Source organism: Manis javanica, chromosome 13, assembly GCF_040802235.1.
Source record: "Manis javanica isolate MJ-LG chromosome 13, MJ_LKY, whole genome shotgun sequence".
Taxonomy (NCBI): Eukaryota; Metazoa; Chordata; class Mammalia; order Pholidota; family Manidae; genus Manis; species Manis javanica.
The window spans coordinates 47,300,749-47,322,535 of NC_133168.1; the positions used below are offsets into that span (position 1 = coordinate 47,300,749).

The 21,787-nt window shown below is 34.9% G+C and overlaps 1 protein-coding gene across 3 annotated transcripts in view; it reads left to right on the plus strand.

Annotated features, from left to right (window-relative positions):
- The window catches only part of RSPO3 (R-spondin 3), an 86,999-nt gene extending 66,818 nt beyond the window's left edge, over positions 1-20,181 (plus strand). For all 3 annotated transcript variants that reach the window (XM_073219569.1, XM_017655553.3, XM_073219570.1), the window contains one exon: positions 18,963-20,181. In XM_073219569.1, coding sequence (XP_073075670.1) covers positions 18,963-19,187 — 225 coding nt within the window. In that variant the 3' untranslated portion in view covers positions 19,188-20,181. The remainder of the gene's footprint in view (positions 1-18,962) is intronic.
- Positions 20,182-21,787: the final 1,606 nt, after the last annotated feature.

Here is a 21,787-nt window from a genome sequence, read left to right on the forward strand (position 1 = left end):
CTGGTCTCAGTCTGGAAACTAGTAAGAATAGATCCAGTATCAATTCTGATTGATCTTAAAGACTGTATTCATTAAGACTGGATCACCAAATTTTGTAATGCTAGTAAGTGAGGACACATTATACTGCATGAGGGTATTGTTGACCACATGCTTTCTAAAAATTAAAACAGCTTAAATTGTTTTCTTATAAGCGCTGTGTATTTGTCATCAAAAAACATCACTTATTTTAAAACACTTCTAAAGTGCCCATCTGAAAATGATATGCTGTTGGATTCTTTGTAATGTTAAACAGATGCAGACATAAAGACAAAAGCAAATTCCAGGGTATTTTTGCAGCCATGAAACCACCATAAAAAGAGGTTTGTGACCCCAATGTTACCTTAACATTGTCTTCAGCATTTCATATTTAATTATAGTAGATTACTCACCAATATAATAAATATAGATTTATGAGATACTTTAATGTTCTTAAAACAAATGAAAACCACCCAAGAGGAGCCTCACCAACCCTGAGGTTGTCCAGATTGCATTGGCTAAGATTAAGTGGAGGATCATTCATCTCTAAGGGTCATGCAATGAATCTCAGAGTGGGAGTCACAGCAATGACTAATCAGAAAAGAAAGCTGGAGTACAAGCCTGTAGCAAAGGGGTTGACCCTCCTGTGTCAGACACCTTATTTCCTTTTGTGAATAGACCTGAAATACTCATAATGATCAGCTTCTTTGGGTCCTAAAATCTCATGTAAGTTGGCTATTTTTCATGACTATTATTGATATGGTCAGACGGATAGAAAAACGTAACCTTCTTAAAGAGCATGATACGTTTTCATGTGTAGGAAGAAAAAAAAAGGCACTTTATCTCATGATCACCAGAAAGTAATTTAAGATGAATTTATGATAATCCAAGAACTCAAGACAAGCTTTAAAAAAGATATATTCTACTCCAGGGTTTGTCTATTTTTTATTTCCAATAAAAGTCAAACTTCATCTTCATTTAGCTCAGTTGACACCTGTTTGCAAAATATGAATTTCTTGCAGGTGAGTTATTATACCCTTGATAATCCCCATGATTGCACCCCCTATGACAGAAAACTTTTATTTCCAATAAACATGCACCCCTCCCCCCAAACCTCACATTTTTGTCCAAGACTTCTTGTGAACTTCATCCGTTCTTAATGGTAGAGCCTTCCTCGAACTGGGGAGAATGCTGACCCAAAATTGGCCTGCCTTTGGGGTTTTTAATGTGATGTGCCACGGCTGATGGCTTATAAAAGTCTATTGCTCACGTCAATGTTCCCACTGGATATTTTGCTCATTCCTTGGGAATTTTAAAGAATAACAAATAACCGACAAATCATCAAAAATGTAACATGTTACCCAATTCTTGGGAATAAGCCAATGAGACTAAAATCTGCTAAAATATCACAAATGTGAATTCCCAGCCTTTCAAGCTACCAAATTGTACCAAATGCTCACCAATGACAATTCCATATCTCAGCTGTACAGAAGAGACACACTTAGCTGTCATCTCGGAGGTCCACCTCCTTCTTAAACCCAGCTGGCCATACAGTCAAGAACTGCATGTGAGCCCAAGAGGGCAGAGGGTAGGGCCCTGTTAAAAGGAGGATGTGGATACAAATATGACCTGGAATCGGTCCGAAGTTGGCACTAAATATTCCATACCAGTGATAAGTGTTGGTCACAAGAATTTAATTCTATGTTTTATTAGAACTATTGATAAGGTATGAACATAGTACATTTCAAACTATAGGAATGAATAATTAGAGCTGCGTGAAAAGCCAAAATGGTGAAACAGGAACCAAAAAGAAGTTGTAAAGAATGTAAATTGAAAAGATTTGCATTTGCTTTCTCTCTTCAGAAATTGAATGAAAGATGAAAGACAAAGGTAAAAAAGACTCACAAAGACAAATTTTTTACTAATGTGTTTGTTTTTCTTCAAAAGTCAATTGTTTAATGGCACTCCAGGGAGGGGAGTCAGATAGAGCCAAATGGTCTTAAAATTTTGCTTTAGCTATTTAGAATTTGCTTTGTTGTTGTTCTCAACAATGGAATCAAATAAATTTTATTACACTGGGATTAGTCTCATAATCTGTCAGATACAGTCCTTCTTTCACTCCTTTCAAAAACAGAATGAAGTGTGAAATGAACCTGGTATTCCTTGAATATCAGTAGGTATTTACTTAACTGCTCTTCTAAGTCTGTACATCCAATGTAAGAGAGTCTTTATCTTGAATCCAAATATCAAAATATCAACTAATTCTATTTCACTGTATAAATTTTTGAACAGTATGTTATATAATGTAGTTGACAGGTGGAGACATTTTGTAGAATTTGGGCTGGACACCAACTGTAAATGTTGCAGACAACTCCTTGAGATTCTCTAAGAATATACACACAAGCTTCTTAATAAGTTTATAACAAAAAATATTTATTAAAGCAGCTTTAATTTGAGCCTTTTTTCACATAATCACAAAAAATAAAACATAAATAATATGATTAAATTTGGGACAACTTAGTTTTAGCACCCCTCCAAAGATTTTTCTAAAATGATTGGCGGTCTGACAAACAAAATATTCCCTATGCTATAAATATACTCATTATAAGTCAGAATCAGAAGTAGATTATCAATTTCCTATGAACTTTCAAAGAAAAAACATGCTGAGCTAAGAGTCAACATCAATGTGATATAACATGTATTGCCTTGTATTCCATGTTATATACAGTGTAATACAATTATATTGTATATGTAATCCCAGGCATTTCCAAAAGATACTTATATTTTGTGAACTTTTATAAATGAAATAAATAAAACATGCAGACATACAAAATACGTATTTGTTCTAGATTTCAGCTAGATTTTTTTCGTATTATACTTCAAAAGTATGAAAATATTGCTGAGAAAGGAGCATCTGTGTCTTTTCACATGTAACTTTTCTTGATTATTTCTAGGAAGGCAGACTAAACATACAGTTCTGACATAATGCAGCATCCCATTTTGATTTCTTGTTAGCTCAGAAGCCTTTATCGGCTGAAAAAAGTATCTGAAAGGGCAAAACTTTCTGACCCCAGGATGTTCTGATAGCAAGAACTGAAGCACTGAACACCAGGAGTACAGAAAACATTGGAATAAATTCCCCAAAGTTCTGTAACCTCAGTGGTGTGGGTGCATGGAGGAAAGTATAATTTCATTCTTAAACAATCTCCCTGTTTTTACATTCTTTCATTTCTCTTAAAGCTGATCTTGCAGATGATACAGTCCAGATGAATTTCTGCTTAATAGGAATCCTTGTTCACAAACTGACATTGAAAAGGTATCCACCATATATGTAAAAGAAGATTATTTCATAATTTGGCTTATAATTAATCAGATCATTTTTTGGAAAAGCAAATTTTTAGTTCTCTAAAGAATTGGATGAATAGTGTAAGTATGAGCTTTAAAAAAAGTTAGAATGTGGTTCTTTCTGACACTTGTCTGCCTTTGAGCTGTTATTTTGTATCTGGTCATCAATACATTCAATTTCTCCACATTTCCTGGAATAACGTTTCCAGGAAGGAACTTAAAGTATTTAACATTCTAACATTCTGTGTAGACAAGATGGGTGCTGTTCATAACCAAGATGATCCATTCAGGTTACCTAGAGCATTTGAATAGTGGGATGGTGGTCTTCAAAACTGTTTTGGCCTATATTTAAGAACTGAAATAGAAGAAAACCATTACAAAGTTTAGACTCATATTAGTTTTCTTTGGTGCCATAAACTACCAAAATTCAGTAGCTTAAATAACATAAATTTATCATCTTACAATTCCCCAGGCCAGAAGTTCAGGCTAAAATCAAGGTGTCTTCAGGAGGCTCTAGGGGAAAATCCATTTCCTTGTCTTTCTCAGCCCGTAGAGTCTGCCCATATTCCTTGGCTCACAGCCCTTTCCTCCCCCTTCAAAGCCAGAAATGGCAGGTTGAGTCATTTTTTACATAGAATCTCTCTGACCCTCTCTTTTGCCATCTCTTCCACTTTTAAGGATTCGTAATTAGCCTGGGCCCAACTGGATAATCCCAGATGATCTCTTCATCTCACAGTCAGCTGATTAGCAACCTTAATTCCCTTCTGCTATATAAGGTAACATCACAGTTTCCAGGTTTAGGAGATGGCCATCTCTAGGAGGCTATTATTCTGCCTTCCACAAGGCAGTTCCAGTAAAAAGATCTCGCTTCTTGGAAATTTGAAGGACCCCTATTTCACATAACACTCTCTTAATGAGCCCTATCTAAGTAAATGGTCACCAAGCCAAAGACAAGTATTAACTGGTATTGCTCATTTTTATGAAGTAAACACACAGTGATGATTTCCTCCATGAGAAATTGTTGACAGATGCAGTGAAGTCTGCCCAGTTCTTTCATTACTCTGTTTGTGTGTCCCCTCTGACTACCTTTCATGATTTTAAAAAGGAATGTTAATCCTTCTTATAAACAGACTGTAGAAAAATATGACCAAATCTATCATCCTGAACTCAGCATGTGTGTGTTGTGCATATTAATCAGAGGATAAACTGAAGTCTAGAATTTGGAAGCTGTATGGAATGGTACTGTAGATAAGCCTTGTATCCTCACTGCTTCCCGGCTGGGGTGAGGTAATGATGTCATACCTCATATGGATCATATCATCGTCCAAAGCAAAGACTCCTTCACTAAGAATAGCATAAGGAAACTGACATTGCAATGTAATTGTGACAAAGGAAAAGTAAGTCCAATAAAATAACTTGTCCTACTAGAAAATTTGGTTTTATGAATAGAACTGTTATTAAACTCTTGTGTTGTTTAGGCCTTATGGTGTCACCACTAATTTTGCTTTGCATGGTTCTGGCCTTGAACATTCTGTCTATTCCTTCTTTCATTTGACTTTGTGTATTGTATAATTACTCTATGCCAAGAACTCTTTTAGATGCTAGAAGTGAAAATGGCAAGGAAAATACACAAATACGTGTGAGATTCATTTGAGAGTTCATAATTTCATGGGAGAGTTGGTTGTAAACAAATAATGGCAAAGTAGATGGGTGGGTATGGAAACAGAGGAGGCAAATTTTTATTGGCTCTCAAAGTATAAGTAGATTTTTTCCTGCTAAAGAAGCTTTCTGTTGAGCAGCGTCTAAAGCACAGAAGCAGGAAAGAGCATGATATGCTTAAAGAATCATTAGATATGTAGTGTGGCAAATTAGGGAAAGAAATGCTGCTCTGTAAAATCGGCCAGAGTCAAATTGTAAAGGGCCCTCCGAACCATGACCAGCAGGGGGTACAAGCACTGAGGAGCCTTAAAAACAAGGGACCAACAGGAACAACAGACGCCCTCTGTGCTGTACGAAGGTACACTGGCAGCAGGGTAGAAAACATCTGGAAGTCAAAAAAGCATGTCCCTAGTCTTGCCAAAATGCATTCTAGAGATGTAAGAGGCTTGAACTAATCGAGACTGAAGAGAGAATAACACATCCAAGAGATATATAAGGGGTAAAGTTTTCAAAATTTTACTAAAGCAGATGGATCTAAAGGGGTTAACAACTTCCGCCAAAAGTCTTAAAAGAATTAAATGGCCCTAAGGTTTTACTCTAGTTAGAGTAAGGCTGTTCTGTTTTCAAGGGGGACGTGATTCACTCAACTGTTTTAAATTTTCATAGAGAACATCATCACCATCATTATTTTAGAAGCTATAATTTCATAATTCTCTCTTTTTTCTAAGAGTTTATATCATTTCTTCCTCACACCTTTCTCAAATAGTAAGAATACCAGGAATTATCTGTTCTAGATCATAAAGGAAGCACCTGAAGCACCGAAAAGTGCTGCACTTAACCTTGTTGATACGTAGTAGAACCAACCTAACATGCATGTTTGCTGATAATTCTTTCAGGTTTTTGACATGTAACTTAATGCCACACATTTTTTTAATATGAGGTATTGAGAATTTAAGTATCATCCCCCAATGTTTAGACAATGACTAAATGGAATCAGACTCAGAACTTTCTAACTTCAAAGTCTGAGGTCATTGAAGCTCTACTTTATTGTATACCTGCTCACCTGCTGGAACAATCAAGGAAGACTTCATGGAGAAAGCAGCCCTTGAAATGTATGTTGAAATATGTATATAAACAAGGAGTGACTACTCTCATACTACAAAATATGTTACTATATTAATCCATGTATAAATAAAAAGTGGTATATATGTTAACATACATAAGGAACGCAACTGTTCACCACATGTTATAAGAAGCAGTGAAAATCATCTATGCAGTCATTCAGTGATCTCTGAAACATTTGCTCATTTTTAGAAATCCCTGGTAGTTTTCTGCTAGGACAGATTCACATGCCAACACCCAGACCTGTTCATCCTCAGGGGAGGTTGCCCAGGAGACATTTTGTGCTTAACTCCTTAAGACCGCTGCACCTAAAAAGTAACAACCGAATTTGCAGAGCCCAAAAGTGCACTTTATTAAGGGAGACCAAGCTGTAATGAAGAAGAAATATTCTCCTTCCTATACCCCAGCCCCCAGCACAGCAGATAAATCTGCCAATCTTACTTCTGCCTTCCTTAAATATTTTTATTCCCTAGTATTTTTAATCACCTCCTGACCACTACCCTTTCCCCTAAAAATTCTCTGTAGTTAAGAGAAGGGTTTATACACCATCATTGATCACATATTCCCCTTTCTACCTTAGTATGGTCTTCAGGCACACAGGAAGATTGTTCACTTTGCTCAGAAAATAAAAGCCAAAAAAAATGGGTTATCAAAAACTATTCATCCCTTTAAAACTTTTTTTCTGTTTCATTTGGCCTTGTTATTTCCAAGATCACCTTGTTTGATGTTTAAATACTCAGTTAAACAAATACTCATTTTCATGGAAATTGAAGGAGACACATTCATTCCTTAAGAAATCATCACAGTTTCTTTAATTTTTTGCTCATTTGCTTAAATCTGTCCTAGGAATTTTTCTCCCCATACTTCCCCATTTGATTACATATGCCATTTGCTGCCCTTGCTAAACCCTCTTAAATTGGAAGTTTCATTATACTACCAAATGATCCTTCATTTTGGTGGAATTCCACTGAAAATCAATGAATTATAACAAAAGCCACAGTCATTCAATACTCAGGGAAATCAGGCTTCTAAGACTGTGCAGTGCTACTTCCAAAGGCCCAAGATTCGACTAAGATAAGCCATGGTCCTATTTCATTATTTTAAAAGAAGACTACATTCCCAACCAAATAAAGCATCATTTTTGTCTGCTATGGAAGATAATTTAATGAAGAAAAATTTATTTTTCCATCTTTCAACTGTTTATAATCATCCAAAGCCCCTTCCTCTCTCCATTCCCCTTCTCTTTTCTTCTACCTGACCACCTCTAATTTTCTGGTCTCAGAAACATTGTATTAGGCCAGCTTTGGGCCAGGAGGCGGCCTTCAAATCTCTGAAACTGTTCTGGAATTTTAATTATTTCTCAAAATAGAAGAGCACAGGAGTCTCTCTGCTGCAGCCTGGACTTTTAAGGTCTCTTGAAGCAGCCTTAGGGATACTCTAGTTACTCATCACTGATTTGGTCCCGAAGATGATCATCCAGGGTATGACAAGTCAGCTATTCCCTTAAGACCACGATGTATCTCTCTGGAGTGGGCTATAGCCACTGGAAGCTGATATTGAAACAAGAGTGTCTAGCTGGCTGAGGACCTCGTAATAATAAATGGCACTCATTAAGACAAACTATTTGAAATACCAGGTAGTCACAGCATGCTTGCCTGGGTGAGAGGTACACCAAAAGCATCTCTCCTTAAGCCTCTCATTCCCAGCTTTCCTGCAAATCAAGAAAAGAGTTATTCATCTTTTCATTTAATTTTTTCAACAAATATTTATCACATAGCTACGGGTACAGACTGTAGGTGGAAATAGAGCCAAAGCTACCATATTCTTTGGAGCAATGGTAGAAATGCAATACCTGTGCACCTGGTGCATGGACCTCATTTGGCTCAAGGTTCCCGGGGCACAAAATAATGCAAATGAACAGGAGCCCAATGCTAGAAGCCCCAGTATCATCCATCCACCCAAAACCACCTTTCCTGTGAATTGTATTTCCTTTTTAAATATTTTTTATAGGGAATCAAAATTAAGGTTGAGTTTCTATAAAGATAAGTTCATTGTATTTACAGTTACTACACTGTTCTTGCTAATATTACAAAAAATAGAAGTGTAGCTCATTATCACTTAAACATATTAACAAAAGGGCCTAGAAATATAGATCAAAATTCAGTTGATAATATATTGTGATACACTTAGGGACCCAATCAAAACAATGGGAACAAATGAACTATTTAGTAGCAAAGAAAGAGGAGAGAAATTGGGCTTCTAATCATAATGTCAAAGTTGGGAAGGGAAGTTCACATACAGAAGGTTAAGGATCCAAAGAGTGAATGTAATTCTTTGATTTCTTCTTCATTCATCAGATGTTTATTAGCCCTGTATTCTACATTCCCCCACAACATTTTGAAGGTTTGCAAAGAGAAAAAGAGAGGATTCAAGTTTCTGAAGGACTCTTGTAATAGGACTCTCTTTTCAGACTCATTGAAAATTAAATTGGAAAACAGGCTCTCTGTCTTTGAATTGATATTTTTAAATCCACCAGAAAAATAGAACTTTTCCATCTGTGGTGGAAAGGGACCTAAAAATAAATATGTGTGTGTGTGTGTGTGCGTATATATATATATATACGCACACACACACACCACACACACACACACACACACAAACATATACCCACATTTGTTGCACATGTGTCTACCCTCTCAGCTCTTCTCCCCCACCCTAACACACATCAATACAGTAGTAAAGGGAGTGCAGTGAAAAGCTGTAAAATGAGATGCAGTAAACTCTTACTAATCTTGCTTAATTATAAGGTCAATATTTCTAGATTAGTGAACATTCAGCTGCTAAAAATTGTTAAGGAAATTAAATCAGTCATATTCCATTCAAGCATTTGCAACCACTATTGTGAAGTAATTACAAGGACCTATCTTGCTAGTTATGAAAATGCATGTGGAAAGTATTTCTGATTGAGAACAGATATTTGTACCAACAAAGTGGGAAAAAAAGTACTTAAAATAGTTTGCGTTTTCTGCCATAGGTGAAATGTGACCCTTATAGTCTCATTTGAGTGAATAAAATGTATTCATTATAAATTTTAATACAGTGGAAACTAAGTAAGGTTTTCAGTGTCTTCCAAACTAGTTAAGAAATCAATGGTTTGAGATAGAGTCAGTAACAAAAAAAGAAAATACTGAAGCAAAGTGAAAACATTTGAGAATGTACTGAAGGTGCATAAAAATTTTCTTTACATAGGTAATCAATAATTAGTTGAAAGTATTAAATTATAGCTACCATAGTGTGTGACATATTTACTAAAATATCATGGAGTAACACATGCTAAGTAAGAGACATGGTAGTTATTTTTCCCCTTGTGATGTAATTCCAATTAGAGTTACATTTTCCCCCCGTAGAACAGTAGAAAGCTTTAAAGAAAAGAAAGCATGGGCTGTGATAGAATTAGAATTAGACAGCCTAGTCAACTAGTTCATAAAATGATGAAAGAGGCTAGAATAATATCAACATTTCTTGTATAATCAATCACTGAAAATATGTCAGTAAGCATGAGGCCATCCGCTCCTGTCAATACAACTGAGCAGCAATTTGGGTAAGGGAGAATGTACAATACAAACATGGCTATCAACACTTCTTTTTCTGTCTCAGAAGAATAAAATTCTGAGACAAGTTCCTGGAGCAAATGGAAATTTATCCAAATGAAAATCAAATGATAAATGCCAAGTGAATATTCTTTCTCTGGAATTCTTTCAGTTCTTCAATTGAACCAGCTGGAATGAATTTTCAAGTAGCATTCTGTTCAGCCTTTTGAAATGAAGGACTTTCCTGTTAATTGGAAAGCTATATTTCATCAAAGATGAAGACAGTGCTCTTGGCTTAGTCATTCTCTTTTAAAAAAAATAAGATATTTGGTGGATATTTACCATAAACAGATTCCAGAACATTCATTTCCAGTATGAAAAACTGAACTGTGGGCCTACAGTTTCTTCATCTAACTAAAGGAAAATGGGGAAAATTCAAATATCAGTGTTATCATAAGCTTGGCATGAAAACTCACTATTACTGTGCTCTCTCATGAGAATTTGTAAGGATGAAAAAAATTTTTAATATTATTAACTTTCAAATTTAAATATTAATAAAACTGAAGTTTCTAATTTTCAAAGGTACGTTAATCAGGTAAGTCAACAAATTTAAGCATTCTTTATTACGTTACTTTACTATGTATTTTGAGGGCTCAGAGAGCATGGTTGTCAAATCAGAAAGATTTAGAGAAAGAAAATAAAAGTTCAGGAAGAAATAATTTTGACTCAGATTTTCAAAACAACAAGCACTGTAGGCAGTACTTTCAACCTAATTGTTGATTAGTGATACATTAAATTGTTCCATTTAAAATTCAAACTGACACAAAATTAGGCAAACCGATTTATCAAAGAATGCAAAAAGTTTTAAAAAGGAATTAATTATAATGACATACTAAAGACATCATTTGTTCAGACTTCTTAAGGGAACCATTTGATAGATGGTCTGAATGACAACTGTATTCTGCTTTCAACTAATTTTATAGGAAAACCTATCTGTGATACTATTTACATATTTTAAATCTGGCAATAGGAATTTTCAAAAAGGCTATTTCACTGAGTTTTTAAAAAATACTTAAATTGCCAGAACAGACTTTTCTAAAGTATGATGTGAAAGAAATATTTGAAATAAAGATTCTGTCAACTCATACATTTTCTATATCTTGAGATATAACATGGTAATCTACAGCAACAGCCAGCACAGCCAAAGGTAGGCAGTGAGTAAGGAGACAAGGTAGGGTAGGAGTATTACAAAACAGAGAAACACATCAATTCCTTTCTGAGATAGTCATTAATACTTTGAAAAGACTAGTCTAAACTGAAAATCTGGGGGAGGACATTTGACATTGTTACTAGGCAGATTTCAATGGTTTTTGAAATAGGGGGGCCAGCCATATCACTGTCTGAATTTCTGAATATAAGCAAAATACACATAAATCTCCCTATTACAAGTTCATAAACACAATATAACACAATCAAAATATCACATGCAGAGTATTTTTTTTCTTAAGCAAGCACTAATATTCATGTCACAAACTAGTCGTGAATTTTATGGCAGAAGTAATGAACTAAATTTGACTAGATTTGATAGGTGAAATTTACCAACACACCCCTTGACAGCAAGTGAAAACCAAAGTTTATATGCTTAGATATAAATAGATACAATTGTATGAGACCCAAGATCCAGTTCAAAACACTTTATACAAACATCAAAAAATTTTCAACATGTAAGTTAATGTGTGTGATTTAGTTTCTGAGAGTTTTGTACAATGTAACCTAAAGCAGTAGATAGAATTTCAAAGTCAAGAAATTTTTACACTGAAATTACTTTCAAATTTCAAATGAACTTTTAGTGAAAAGTAGTTGATCCAAGAGAAATAAGTCCATTGCTAAATTTAAAATAGTAATATAAATTGTAATGCCCTACTATGTTTTAAAATTATTGGAAAATAAAGGATATCCTTTACTTTTCCAATGAGTAAATTTTAAATATTGCAAATAGTAAAAAATCTTTGGGTATTTTCTACACTTTGTACTTTTAGCTGTTCTTTTAATACTGATTAGTCACAACAAGAAGACACCCTAGCATGCAGTATCCAGTATCTGGTTTTTTTGGACTTTAGCTAATGTCCCTCTTGAATGCAAGGAGTCCTGGCTAGGGTTCTGGGCACCAGAAGTAATAAGGTGGAATGGAATTACCTTGGATGAAAGGGCTGTAGAAACTTCTATCAGCACTTAGAGCTAAAATTCAGAATTTCAGATCCTGAATCTTCAATGAGTAATGAAATTATTTAAATGCCAGAGGAAAAGCATCAGTAAGGGCCAACTGGCAATAATCAGTTCATAAGGACAATATTTGATTTGGCAAAATAAAGTTCATTATGCTAAAGCAGATTACAAAATCACAGATTTTAAAAAGTGATTATTGATATTGATGATGTTTGCTTCATAAAATGAAACAATTTATAATAGGACTACATTCCAATCTGAGAAGGAGTTTTAAATTTAAATCTGTACAGTTTTTCTTTCTCTTTTTCATATTAAATAGAACAAAATACAGAAATCTCTGGTAATTTTGTTAGGATTTCCAAAATGTAACAGTGGTAGTTTAAAGGTAAAATAAAGTATCTAAATTAGATATAAATGACACATAATTTCCAAATTTCACGAATACTATGTTCTACCTCTTTATTATTGGAAGAGGATTGGAAATACCGAAAAATAGACTGTGGCAAAAAAAACAGACAAGAATAGAAAATGAGATAACTGAACATAACTGACACAAAACATCTACTCCAAAATGCCGTCAGGTTCTGATAGGCAGCTTGCTGCTTAGAAAATTCACATTTCAAGAGGTTAAGTAAGTGTGTTCTAAACCTTAGTTTTTATTAAACCCCTCTATTATAATGTTAGTCCACACCCAAACACTTTCTCTGCCCCCTGCTCCTTTTTCTTTTAGTAGCTTAAATGTGAAATAAACCCAGGATGCCATGTCATCTGGTACTCTATCGAGATGCAATGTGCAGGCAGCAGAGTGCAGTGGTTAAGAGCCCTGACTTTCCTCATCTGTTAGATGAGGATTCTAATGGAGCTTATGGTAATGGTTCTCATATGCCTGGCACATTTAAATGTTAACTGCATTTCAGTTATCATTACTCTTACTATTTTCAAAAGCAGACTGCCCAAGTCATCTTCACCTTGATGATTGCAACAGATTACTAATAGGGACTTTAAGGGGCAAAGAGAGGAGAAATATAAATTACCTGCCCAGGAAAAGGTTGGAAGAATGAGGAAGAGAGGGACATGTGCACAGAGAATTAAAACACCAAGTCTGTTAGAGCAAGGGATACTAAAGAATGCGTTCCAGGTAAATGTATCAGATCTATGCACTCAGTAACACTGTGGGTGTGGTGAGTGAAGTGCAGGGGTGACTAGGAAGAGAAATGTGAGGCCGTCATCAAAGTGGATGACAAAATAAGCAGGGGTCAGTTGGCAGAGAACAGGACCCTGAGTGCCATGTTAAAAACTTGAGTTTATCCTCTTTCACCTCCTTAACTTTGCACTCAGCGTCTTACAGTCAGGACAGTCTTGTTTTGGAATTCTCTGGAAAATGTAACACATATTGATTGCATCCCCTTCTCAATTGGTGGCAAAATGCTATTTCAATCTTAATGTATTTTAATAATCAGAGTTATCTTTGCAAATATGGGCTTTAGGTAATTTCCCAAACTAACAGCATTTAGTAAAATATGTAATGATATATCAAATTATTTTTCTGTGAATAATTTGAAACATCTTGGAAATTAAATAGAAATGCAATTGAATCAATTCAAGTATTAAATTAGGGAGTAAATAATTCACAGAGCTTTAAATTTCAAAATGGAGAAATTAAGTGTATGCTTATTTGCCAAAAAGAAAAAGAAAAACTGTCTATTCTTTCTTAATTTTACTATATTTCCTGTAAACTCCTAGGTTAAAATAACAGCAAGGAAAGACACATTTCTATTTTATTAAAATGAACAAAAAGGCAGAAGGTTTGAATGTGTTTCTCAAGTCAATTCTACTTGGTAATAATATAGCTAGAAGGAATTTGGCCTCGCTGACTTTCAGCTGTGTTCTTCACCACTGGGTCAGGCTGTCCTGTGTTTATATAGCCCACAGTTCAAAGGCCTTTAAATATGTACCTAAACAATAGACAATAATTGCTGAAGAAGTTACAGTGTAGTAATTTTCCCTCCTTTGCAAAATTTCTCCAGTGTTATCTTAACTAAAAGGACCATTCACTATATATAAAAATCAGGTCAACTTAAGTTTCAAAAATCACCAGATTAACCCCATTTTCACACCATGTGTGCTTTTGTGAAGGTATAAAGCTGTGGGTTTCCTATAGAATTTCATTCCACATCTAATAAAGGAAAAAGATCTAGTGATAAATTGTGTATTTTTATTGAGATATTTGTTTAATTGGTTTGAGTTGTAGATTCAGTGATGGTTTAGTTTAGTTTAGTACCCAGTCTACAGTGTAGGACACATTTTTAGCTTTTTGAGAAAATTTTTAATTTAGTTTGTGATGTGGGGCTGCTTAAAGCTCAATGGCTCCCCTTAGTGGTGTCTTTCACAAAATTCACCAAAAGGAAGCTTTTGTAAAGATAACAGGCAGGTTTTCCAAACATCCAGAAAATTGTGAGCTGAAACTCATAATTTCAGTAATTTCAATAAATAAATTACATTTGTGATTCTAGGGAGTACAGCTGTTTTTATTCATATCTCCATTACAATTAAAATGGTAATTGAACATTTTTTATGGTTTTTATTTTCACTTGAAACTTAAATATGCAATACAAAACTTAGGAAAAAATAATTGAGGCTCATCTTTTGTTTTCGCTCTTTCTTACATGTTTGTTCTTTATAGTTAGTATTTCTATTTGAACAAGTTTTAGAAAAACAATCTGCAATGAATTTTCATTTTTTATGTGTCTATTCTAAATGTACCTAATGCCTTAAAAATGAGTAGCAACCCTAAGTTTTAAAAATGTACTTGATTTCCATTGGGTAAAAAATACTAGAAATTAAATGAAAAACATGCGATGTGAAAATTTGAGGGTATATGTTTAAAGATACTGGATCTTTCTATTGATCTAGAGCTTTGGCTCTTAACTGAGGCTGCCTATCAGAGTAAACTGAGGGTGAACTTGTTATTAACTACAAGTTCCTGGGCCCATCATAAGAACTACTGAATCATAATCTCTAGGAAGGTGCCTGGGAATCTGTGTTTTTCAAAGTCGTCTATGCTTGGAAACCTGGTCTGCAGAAGACCTTAGGAGGTGCTTGTATAAATGACTATGTATTTTTGTATTAATTGGAAATAATTCCAGAATTTTTTAAATGCCTATCATATATTCAACCATGTGATATTGGTTTGCAGTGAAATCTTAAATGATATGTGGCTATATGAGCTGCACAGAGATTTCAGTTACTATTATTAAAACATTAAAGTTAAAAGAATAAATACCAGTCACTACCTACACTTGCTCTGTGGGTTCTTATTACTTACAGAAGTGTTTCTGAAATAGGAAATAAGGTCAAATGTCAGAATATCCTATTGGCCTTTTCTAAACTAGTCACAGAAACATCCAAACTCTGCCCTACTCTCAGATTCTGGTACTTGCCCTTCTCCAGGTTTCAGTACCTTTCATCCTCAGGACAAACTCCCAACATGGCAATCAAGTCCAGTGTATCGTTCAAGCATCTCTGGGTAATAGCCTATATATAGACTCTGATCAAACCAAGGAAGTCTACTTTCAGTTCCCTGGATTCACCGTGGCCTTGCATGCCTTCATGCCATTGACATGTTGTTCACTGCCTGACATGTCCTTTTTCCCTCATCACCCTGGCAAAAACTCTGTCATTCTTTACCCAGCTCAGACATCACCCCAGCTGGGGAGTCTTTTTTGATCTCCATTGGCAGAGTCAATGCTTTCCTTCCTGTACTGCCAAAAGGATCGTGTACCTGCCCTTATATAAGCATTAGCACGTAACTATATTGTGTCTGTCTTTGTATCTCACTTGTATCCCCAAGTTTTAGCACATTTTTGGCATGGGGTAGAGGTTTAATTCATGTTTGCATCATGAGCTAATGACATTAGCTTTCATTTCTCCCTTGATTAATATGTACCAGGCACTTTGTTAAGTGCTTTATAAGCATCTTGTGTAATCCTCACAAACTTAAGCAAATAGTAATGATTATCCACATTTTTAATATCAGACAGCTAATCCTGAGAGATATCAACAACTTGCCAAAAGTCACACAACCTATTGGTAGCAGACCTAGAATATGACTGTGTTTTTCTGACTCTATAAACAAAAATGTTACACCATAGTGCTTCCCTCAAAAGGCTCAGGTTAAATTTGATTGGTAATAGCAATTTCTCTTGGATGGTTTCTATCCAAACACCACTCTCATAGTTAGAACATCAAGAAAAAATGGACTTTCTTTTAATCATGGGAATGCATGGGTAATCAGAGAATGACAAAATACAAACATATATGCTAGATTGTGATAACTGGAATGCTTAATTTGCAAAATTACTCCATAAAAGTATAAAAATAACTACTGACCACATCAATGAAAAGTCATCAGCATAGAAAAAAGTCCCCTTTAATGAAAACCTTACAAAATTTCCCAAATTACACGTGATTTTTAATGGACTAGAGCCACTTTTCTGCACTGCTATTTTATTTCTTGGACAAGGGAAAAATATATTATTTATGAAAAGGGGTAGTTAACATTTCCAACCACTAACACATGGCATGTAAAAAATAATAATCCCATTTTTCTGTTGTGCAATAACCCTCTGTGGGGCAACAACAATGTACAATGTGCTAGTTTCCTGTTACTTTACTAGCACCTCCCCTTTCACTCACTGCCCAGACTAAACAGTTATTCCTTGGATAATAAAACTATAATGCTGAGTTTCAAGCTACTTCCAAAAATGTTTCTGCCTGTCTTAAGAAATAATCCTATCAGTTTGCTAATAAGCAGAAATGCACTCTAAATCTAGTATGTTGTCACGTGTAGCTAAAAAAACAGATAAATCAATCTGTGACCAAGATCAAAGCAATATATTTCTTAATGTGTCCAAAGCATTATAGTTGGGATCACAGCTGTAAGATGTTGGACCATCATAAAGAGAACAATGTCAAACACTGAACTTTTAGATGATTTCCGCAAAAGTAACATTTTGTTTGGGATCAATAGTTTTCACGGACCTTTGGAATAATTTTCACTGACAATGTTTTTAGAGTTGAACTTGAACACCTCCAAAATGCTCCTCAAAATGGAAATCTTATGTAATCTAACCTTTGCAGTCATGTCCTTCTGAAAACCAAATATATACTGTGTAAGTCAGCATTTCTCTCTTTCGGTTTGTACAGCTTTATGAAATTAAATTATGCTACATATTCATGAAGGTAAATTCACTCTTCAATTTTGTCTGTTCAGTGACCAAGAAGAATGGAATTGGTGAATCAGTATACAACTAGCTCAACCCTAGGCCTAAGAGTTGACTCTGATATTCTTTTTTCGGCTCTACATATCCAGAACAATTTGACTGAAATTTGCTTTACAGTGGTCTGAATATTCTCATTTTTGTTATCTCTTCTCCTATCATATTTGGAATTTGGAAATATGTTATGTTGAGCCCAACATGGAGAATTTACAAAAAGGAACTGAAAGGTTTTGTAAATACAGTCTCAGACTAAGCTGAGCATAAAGTCATTGTGCTGTGGCATAAAATCATTAATCCAAGGAGACTATGTTGGCCAACTATACATAAACAGTATTAATAATATTGCTCCCTAAGATTCTGAAACCAGAGCTCAAGAAAAGGAAAGCCAAACCACAGAATTTAATATTTGCAGCTTATTTCAGGACATGGAAATATTTTGGTTCTCGCATGCAAATAATTTCTCTAAAATTTTTTTTCCGAAGTGACTTTTTGTAGACAGAGACTAATTTAAAATTTTACATGGCTCAGTATGGGGCAATATGTATTATCAGAATTTGTCCCATATCAAGGAGTCATCAGTTCCTAGTTTTCATTTACCATAATATTGATTTAAATCAGTGATTTTTCACTAGGGTATATGTGTTAATGGACATTATTAAAACCATTCCCTCAGAAATTATTTTATGGTGTAGATTGTATACATAAAATGTTTACATGAAAATAAGTAATCTAGTAAATTCACTATTTAGACATAAATTAACCAATCCATCCAAGTTGGTGCGAAGCTCATGCACTTTGATTGAAATATTCTCTTCCTATAAAAGTCTGAGTGGTTCTCCAATGCCAACAGAATGAAATTCAATTCACCTTGACTCCAGTCTACCTTTCAATATGTCTTCCCATATCAAAAACCTTTAAAGTCATGGTGTTGCCACTTTTTAAAATACCTCATAGTGTGAATCTGAATTAAATCTATGCTTCAAACCCAATTCAAGGTCAGGGGCCTCCATATATTCCAGTATATATCCAATACACATCAACTCATTTGATTGATAAAGACACAAAGTCCTTGCTGTTGTAAGCTTATTTCAGAGGCTTATTGGTAACTTGTAGTCAAAATGCCCTCTGCATGTAGAGAAACTGCAATGGAAATTAATTTTAACATATAAGTATTTGTGTTAAAATACAGTTATCTTAGTATTCCTCATGAGCTCTTATTTGCATATTTGTAACCAAATCAGTTCAGTTCTAGTACATAGCATACATATATATCAGCAGATTGCAAATAGTTGACTGCTACTTAGAAAAACTTGATCACAAAGTAGTGCCTTAAATAGGAGCCAGATACCATATACACACTAATAAATATCTTTCCTACATGGCAAGAAATCTTCTCAAGACTTTGTATTAAATATCCATAAATATATATCATGTAAAATAATTACCAGTTATAACAATATAACCCTCTAGAATTCAGAACTATAAAAATATATGAATTACTTCATTACAGTTTGTATGTGTTTCATGTTTACATTGCTTTGAAATATAGTACAGACTTAATAAGAAGCAGTTGAGTGAATCATTTAAATAGATTTTTTTGGTATCTACAGGTATGGTATGCAACCTAATTGAACTAGAGAAATCTGATTCCTTTTTAAAAACTTAGAATGACCAAACAGAACATGATTGAATGTTATTTTTTTAAAGGTGTATCCTTTCATTTCAGGAAAAAAAGGAAGGGAGAGAAAAAGGAAAAAAATTAATAAAGAAGAAAATAAGGACGCAATACCTGATAACAAAGGTCTGGAACCTAGCAGAGAAACTCCAGAACAACAAGAAAACAAAGACAAACAGCAGCAGAAGAAGCGGAAGGTCCAAGATAAACAACAGAAATCGGTATCAGTCAGCACTGTACACTAGAAGGTCCCATGAGATTTTTATAGACTCATGATGCTGCTATCTCAACCAGATGCCCAGGACAGGTGCTCTAGCCATTAGGACCACAAATGGACAACGTATCAGCTACTGCTCAGTCTAAACAACATTCTGAAAAGTTGCTATATTCTTCATACAAGCATAGTTAACAACAAAGAGCCAAAAATTCAAAGAAGGGATGCTTTCAAATGGCTATCTTACATGCTTCTGTGCATTTTTAAGAGACAATAAATTTTGTACATAACTTTCAATAGGCAGGAAGATATAAGCATAAGGATGACATCTAGAGAAGCAACATCATTTCCCTATAAAAAGGTTTTTTCAAGCTACTGCTTTAAGAAGCAAAAGATAGTTTTGCAAATTCAAAGATGTAGTGTCCCTTCAAAACAAAGGAGAGATGTGGGGAGAGAAATATCTTTCAAAGGACAGTGTTGTTTTGTCCACAAGATCTAGAAAGTGCTCAGATGTTAGGGCCCGGCATTTGGAATCCTAGGAATTACCACCACAGAAACAACTGTTTTAAGATTGGTTCTTTTGCCCTCATCCTGTCCTTCAGCAAGAAGCATGAGAGTTACATACAACAGATGGGATTGGAGAAAAGCAAAATGTGGAAGAAAGCATAGAGTTGGAGATAATTTTTGTGCTGTACAAAAACTGTGAAGGGTTGTGATTACCTGGAACAGGTCTCCAATCTATATCAGCACTGTGAGGTTCAGCCTCTGCTACCCTTGGGTTATATAAGTCTGTAAACATGTACCTGTAACTACTCCCAGAAACAAAAGCATACTTATTAGAAGAAAATTCTAATGTCATAGAAAACAAAAACTAGAGCAAGGAGAAAATAACATGTTTGCAAAGTCATGAGTTTTCTTTCTCAACTGAGGGAAAAACAATTTTGTTACCTGCTTAATGGTCCATCTGGAACTAAAAGGGATACTACTTTCTAATAAGGTGTATCTAGTAGGGGGGAAAGCCACCACAATAAATATATTTGTTGATAGTTTTTAAAATTATGTTCATTTTGCTTTATTGTTTGTTTTGTTGAAAAATGTTGCTCTCACAGACTTATGAATTAGGAAAGAGGATTCTATATCCTATGTAATTCAAAACATCTTACATTTCTCAGTGTTGGCTTTTTGAATCTGCCTTTATCTGAACAGATGGAGATTTAATAGGGTTTTAGGAGATATTTATTCAACTTCTTTCTCACTTTAATCAACAAAAGTATAGTTATAGACACATGACCCCCTTTCCCCAAATGATTTCACCACTACTCCTTCATTGCTTAGAATTCAGCATCTTTTATGTTCGTTTCTCCTGCATCTTGAACATTTGGCCTTTTCTTCTCCATATTTTCTCAGTCTGTGAATCTCTTTTGGGGATTGAAGTCACCCTAGCTGAAGGCAAGGCCTCACCAGTGTTTCACAGAAGACACAGCCATCACAGGGCAGGAGGAGACATCTCTGAGAAAGGAGCACAGAATCTCATGACCTACCTTAACCTTCCTGTTGTAATGGAAGGATGCTCAGCTGCTCTGTGCACTATACTTCCTACCCCTCTAGAGATCACTGCTTTCTGAAGAACTGACAGTAATTCTGGCTTCTGCCTGCCCGTCTCTAGTGACTCTTTCTCTACCAACTGTACAGCTCATGTGGACTGCTTGGCTTAATTTGTTTTTCACTTATTTTTCCTTTCCCAAGATATAAAATTTTGGAATGATATATTCCTATTTCTTTCCTTGTCCACATTAGATAAGTGTTTTGACTAACTAGATCTAGTCTTAATGTATAAAAACAAACAATTCTATCTTCAAATACAAATTACGTCATCAAGGAGCAGCAAATCTTTTCCTACAGAATTATATAAGCTGGAAGTTAAACAATTTATTCCCATGCTCTAGAACTTTTGGATGGTTTCAACACTATCTTTGTCCTCAATCTTATCTAGTCAAGCATAAGAAGCCAGATTATTTTTCCATGTTTATCATTGTCTTCATTCTTTCAATAAGAAGTTACTGAGAAGATCTATGCCTGCATATGCAGCATGGAAAAAAGGGTTAAATAAACAAGGACACAGCAACTGTGGCAAATGGCTATCATGTCTTCCCATGTGTCTTGGCTTAAGATGTTTACCCTGTGGTCCTCCAGGTACTAGTACATAATCTGAATCCTTAATGCAGCACTTAAATAAAAGTAGAATTACTACAAACAAAAGAGAAATGAAAATTAGCATTAATATTCATACACCGGGTGAAATATAAGTGAGGACAAAGATGACATCAATTTTAACTGCAATTCTCAGTCCACCTGTAATAGATCTTTAGGTACATGGAACATTATGATCTTCAAACTAGCACCTACTCAAGTTTGAGCAAAAACTCATGGTGAACTTCTGGTAAAGGTCCTGTACTAGTCACAAAAGGCATTAACTTGCTGCTCTGATTCTGTCTCTAAGATACCGTAAACTACTGATGGTAATAGATGGCTGGTACATTATACAGAGAGAATCAAGAGAGAATCGCAACATAAATCTAGGTCTAATTCACACTCCTGGTCTCCAAACTCTGCTTTATAGCCAAGGGGAGGTCTCTGTCTTCTTTTGGCAGTTAGGTTCTGG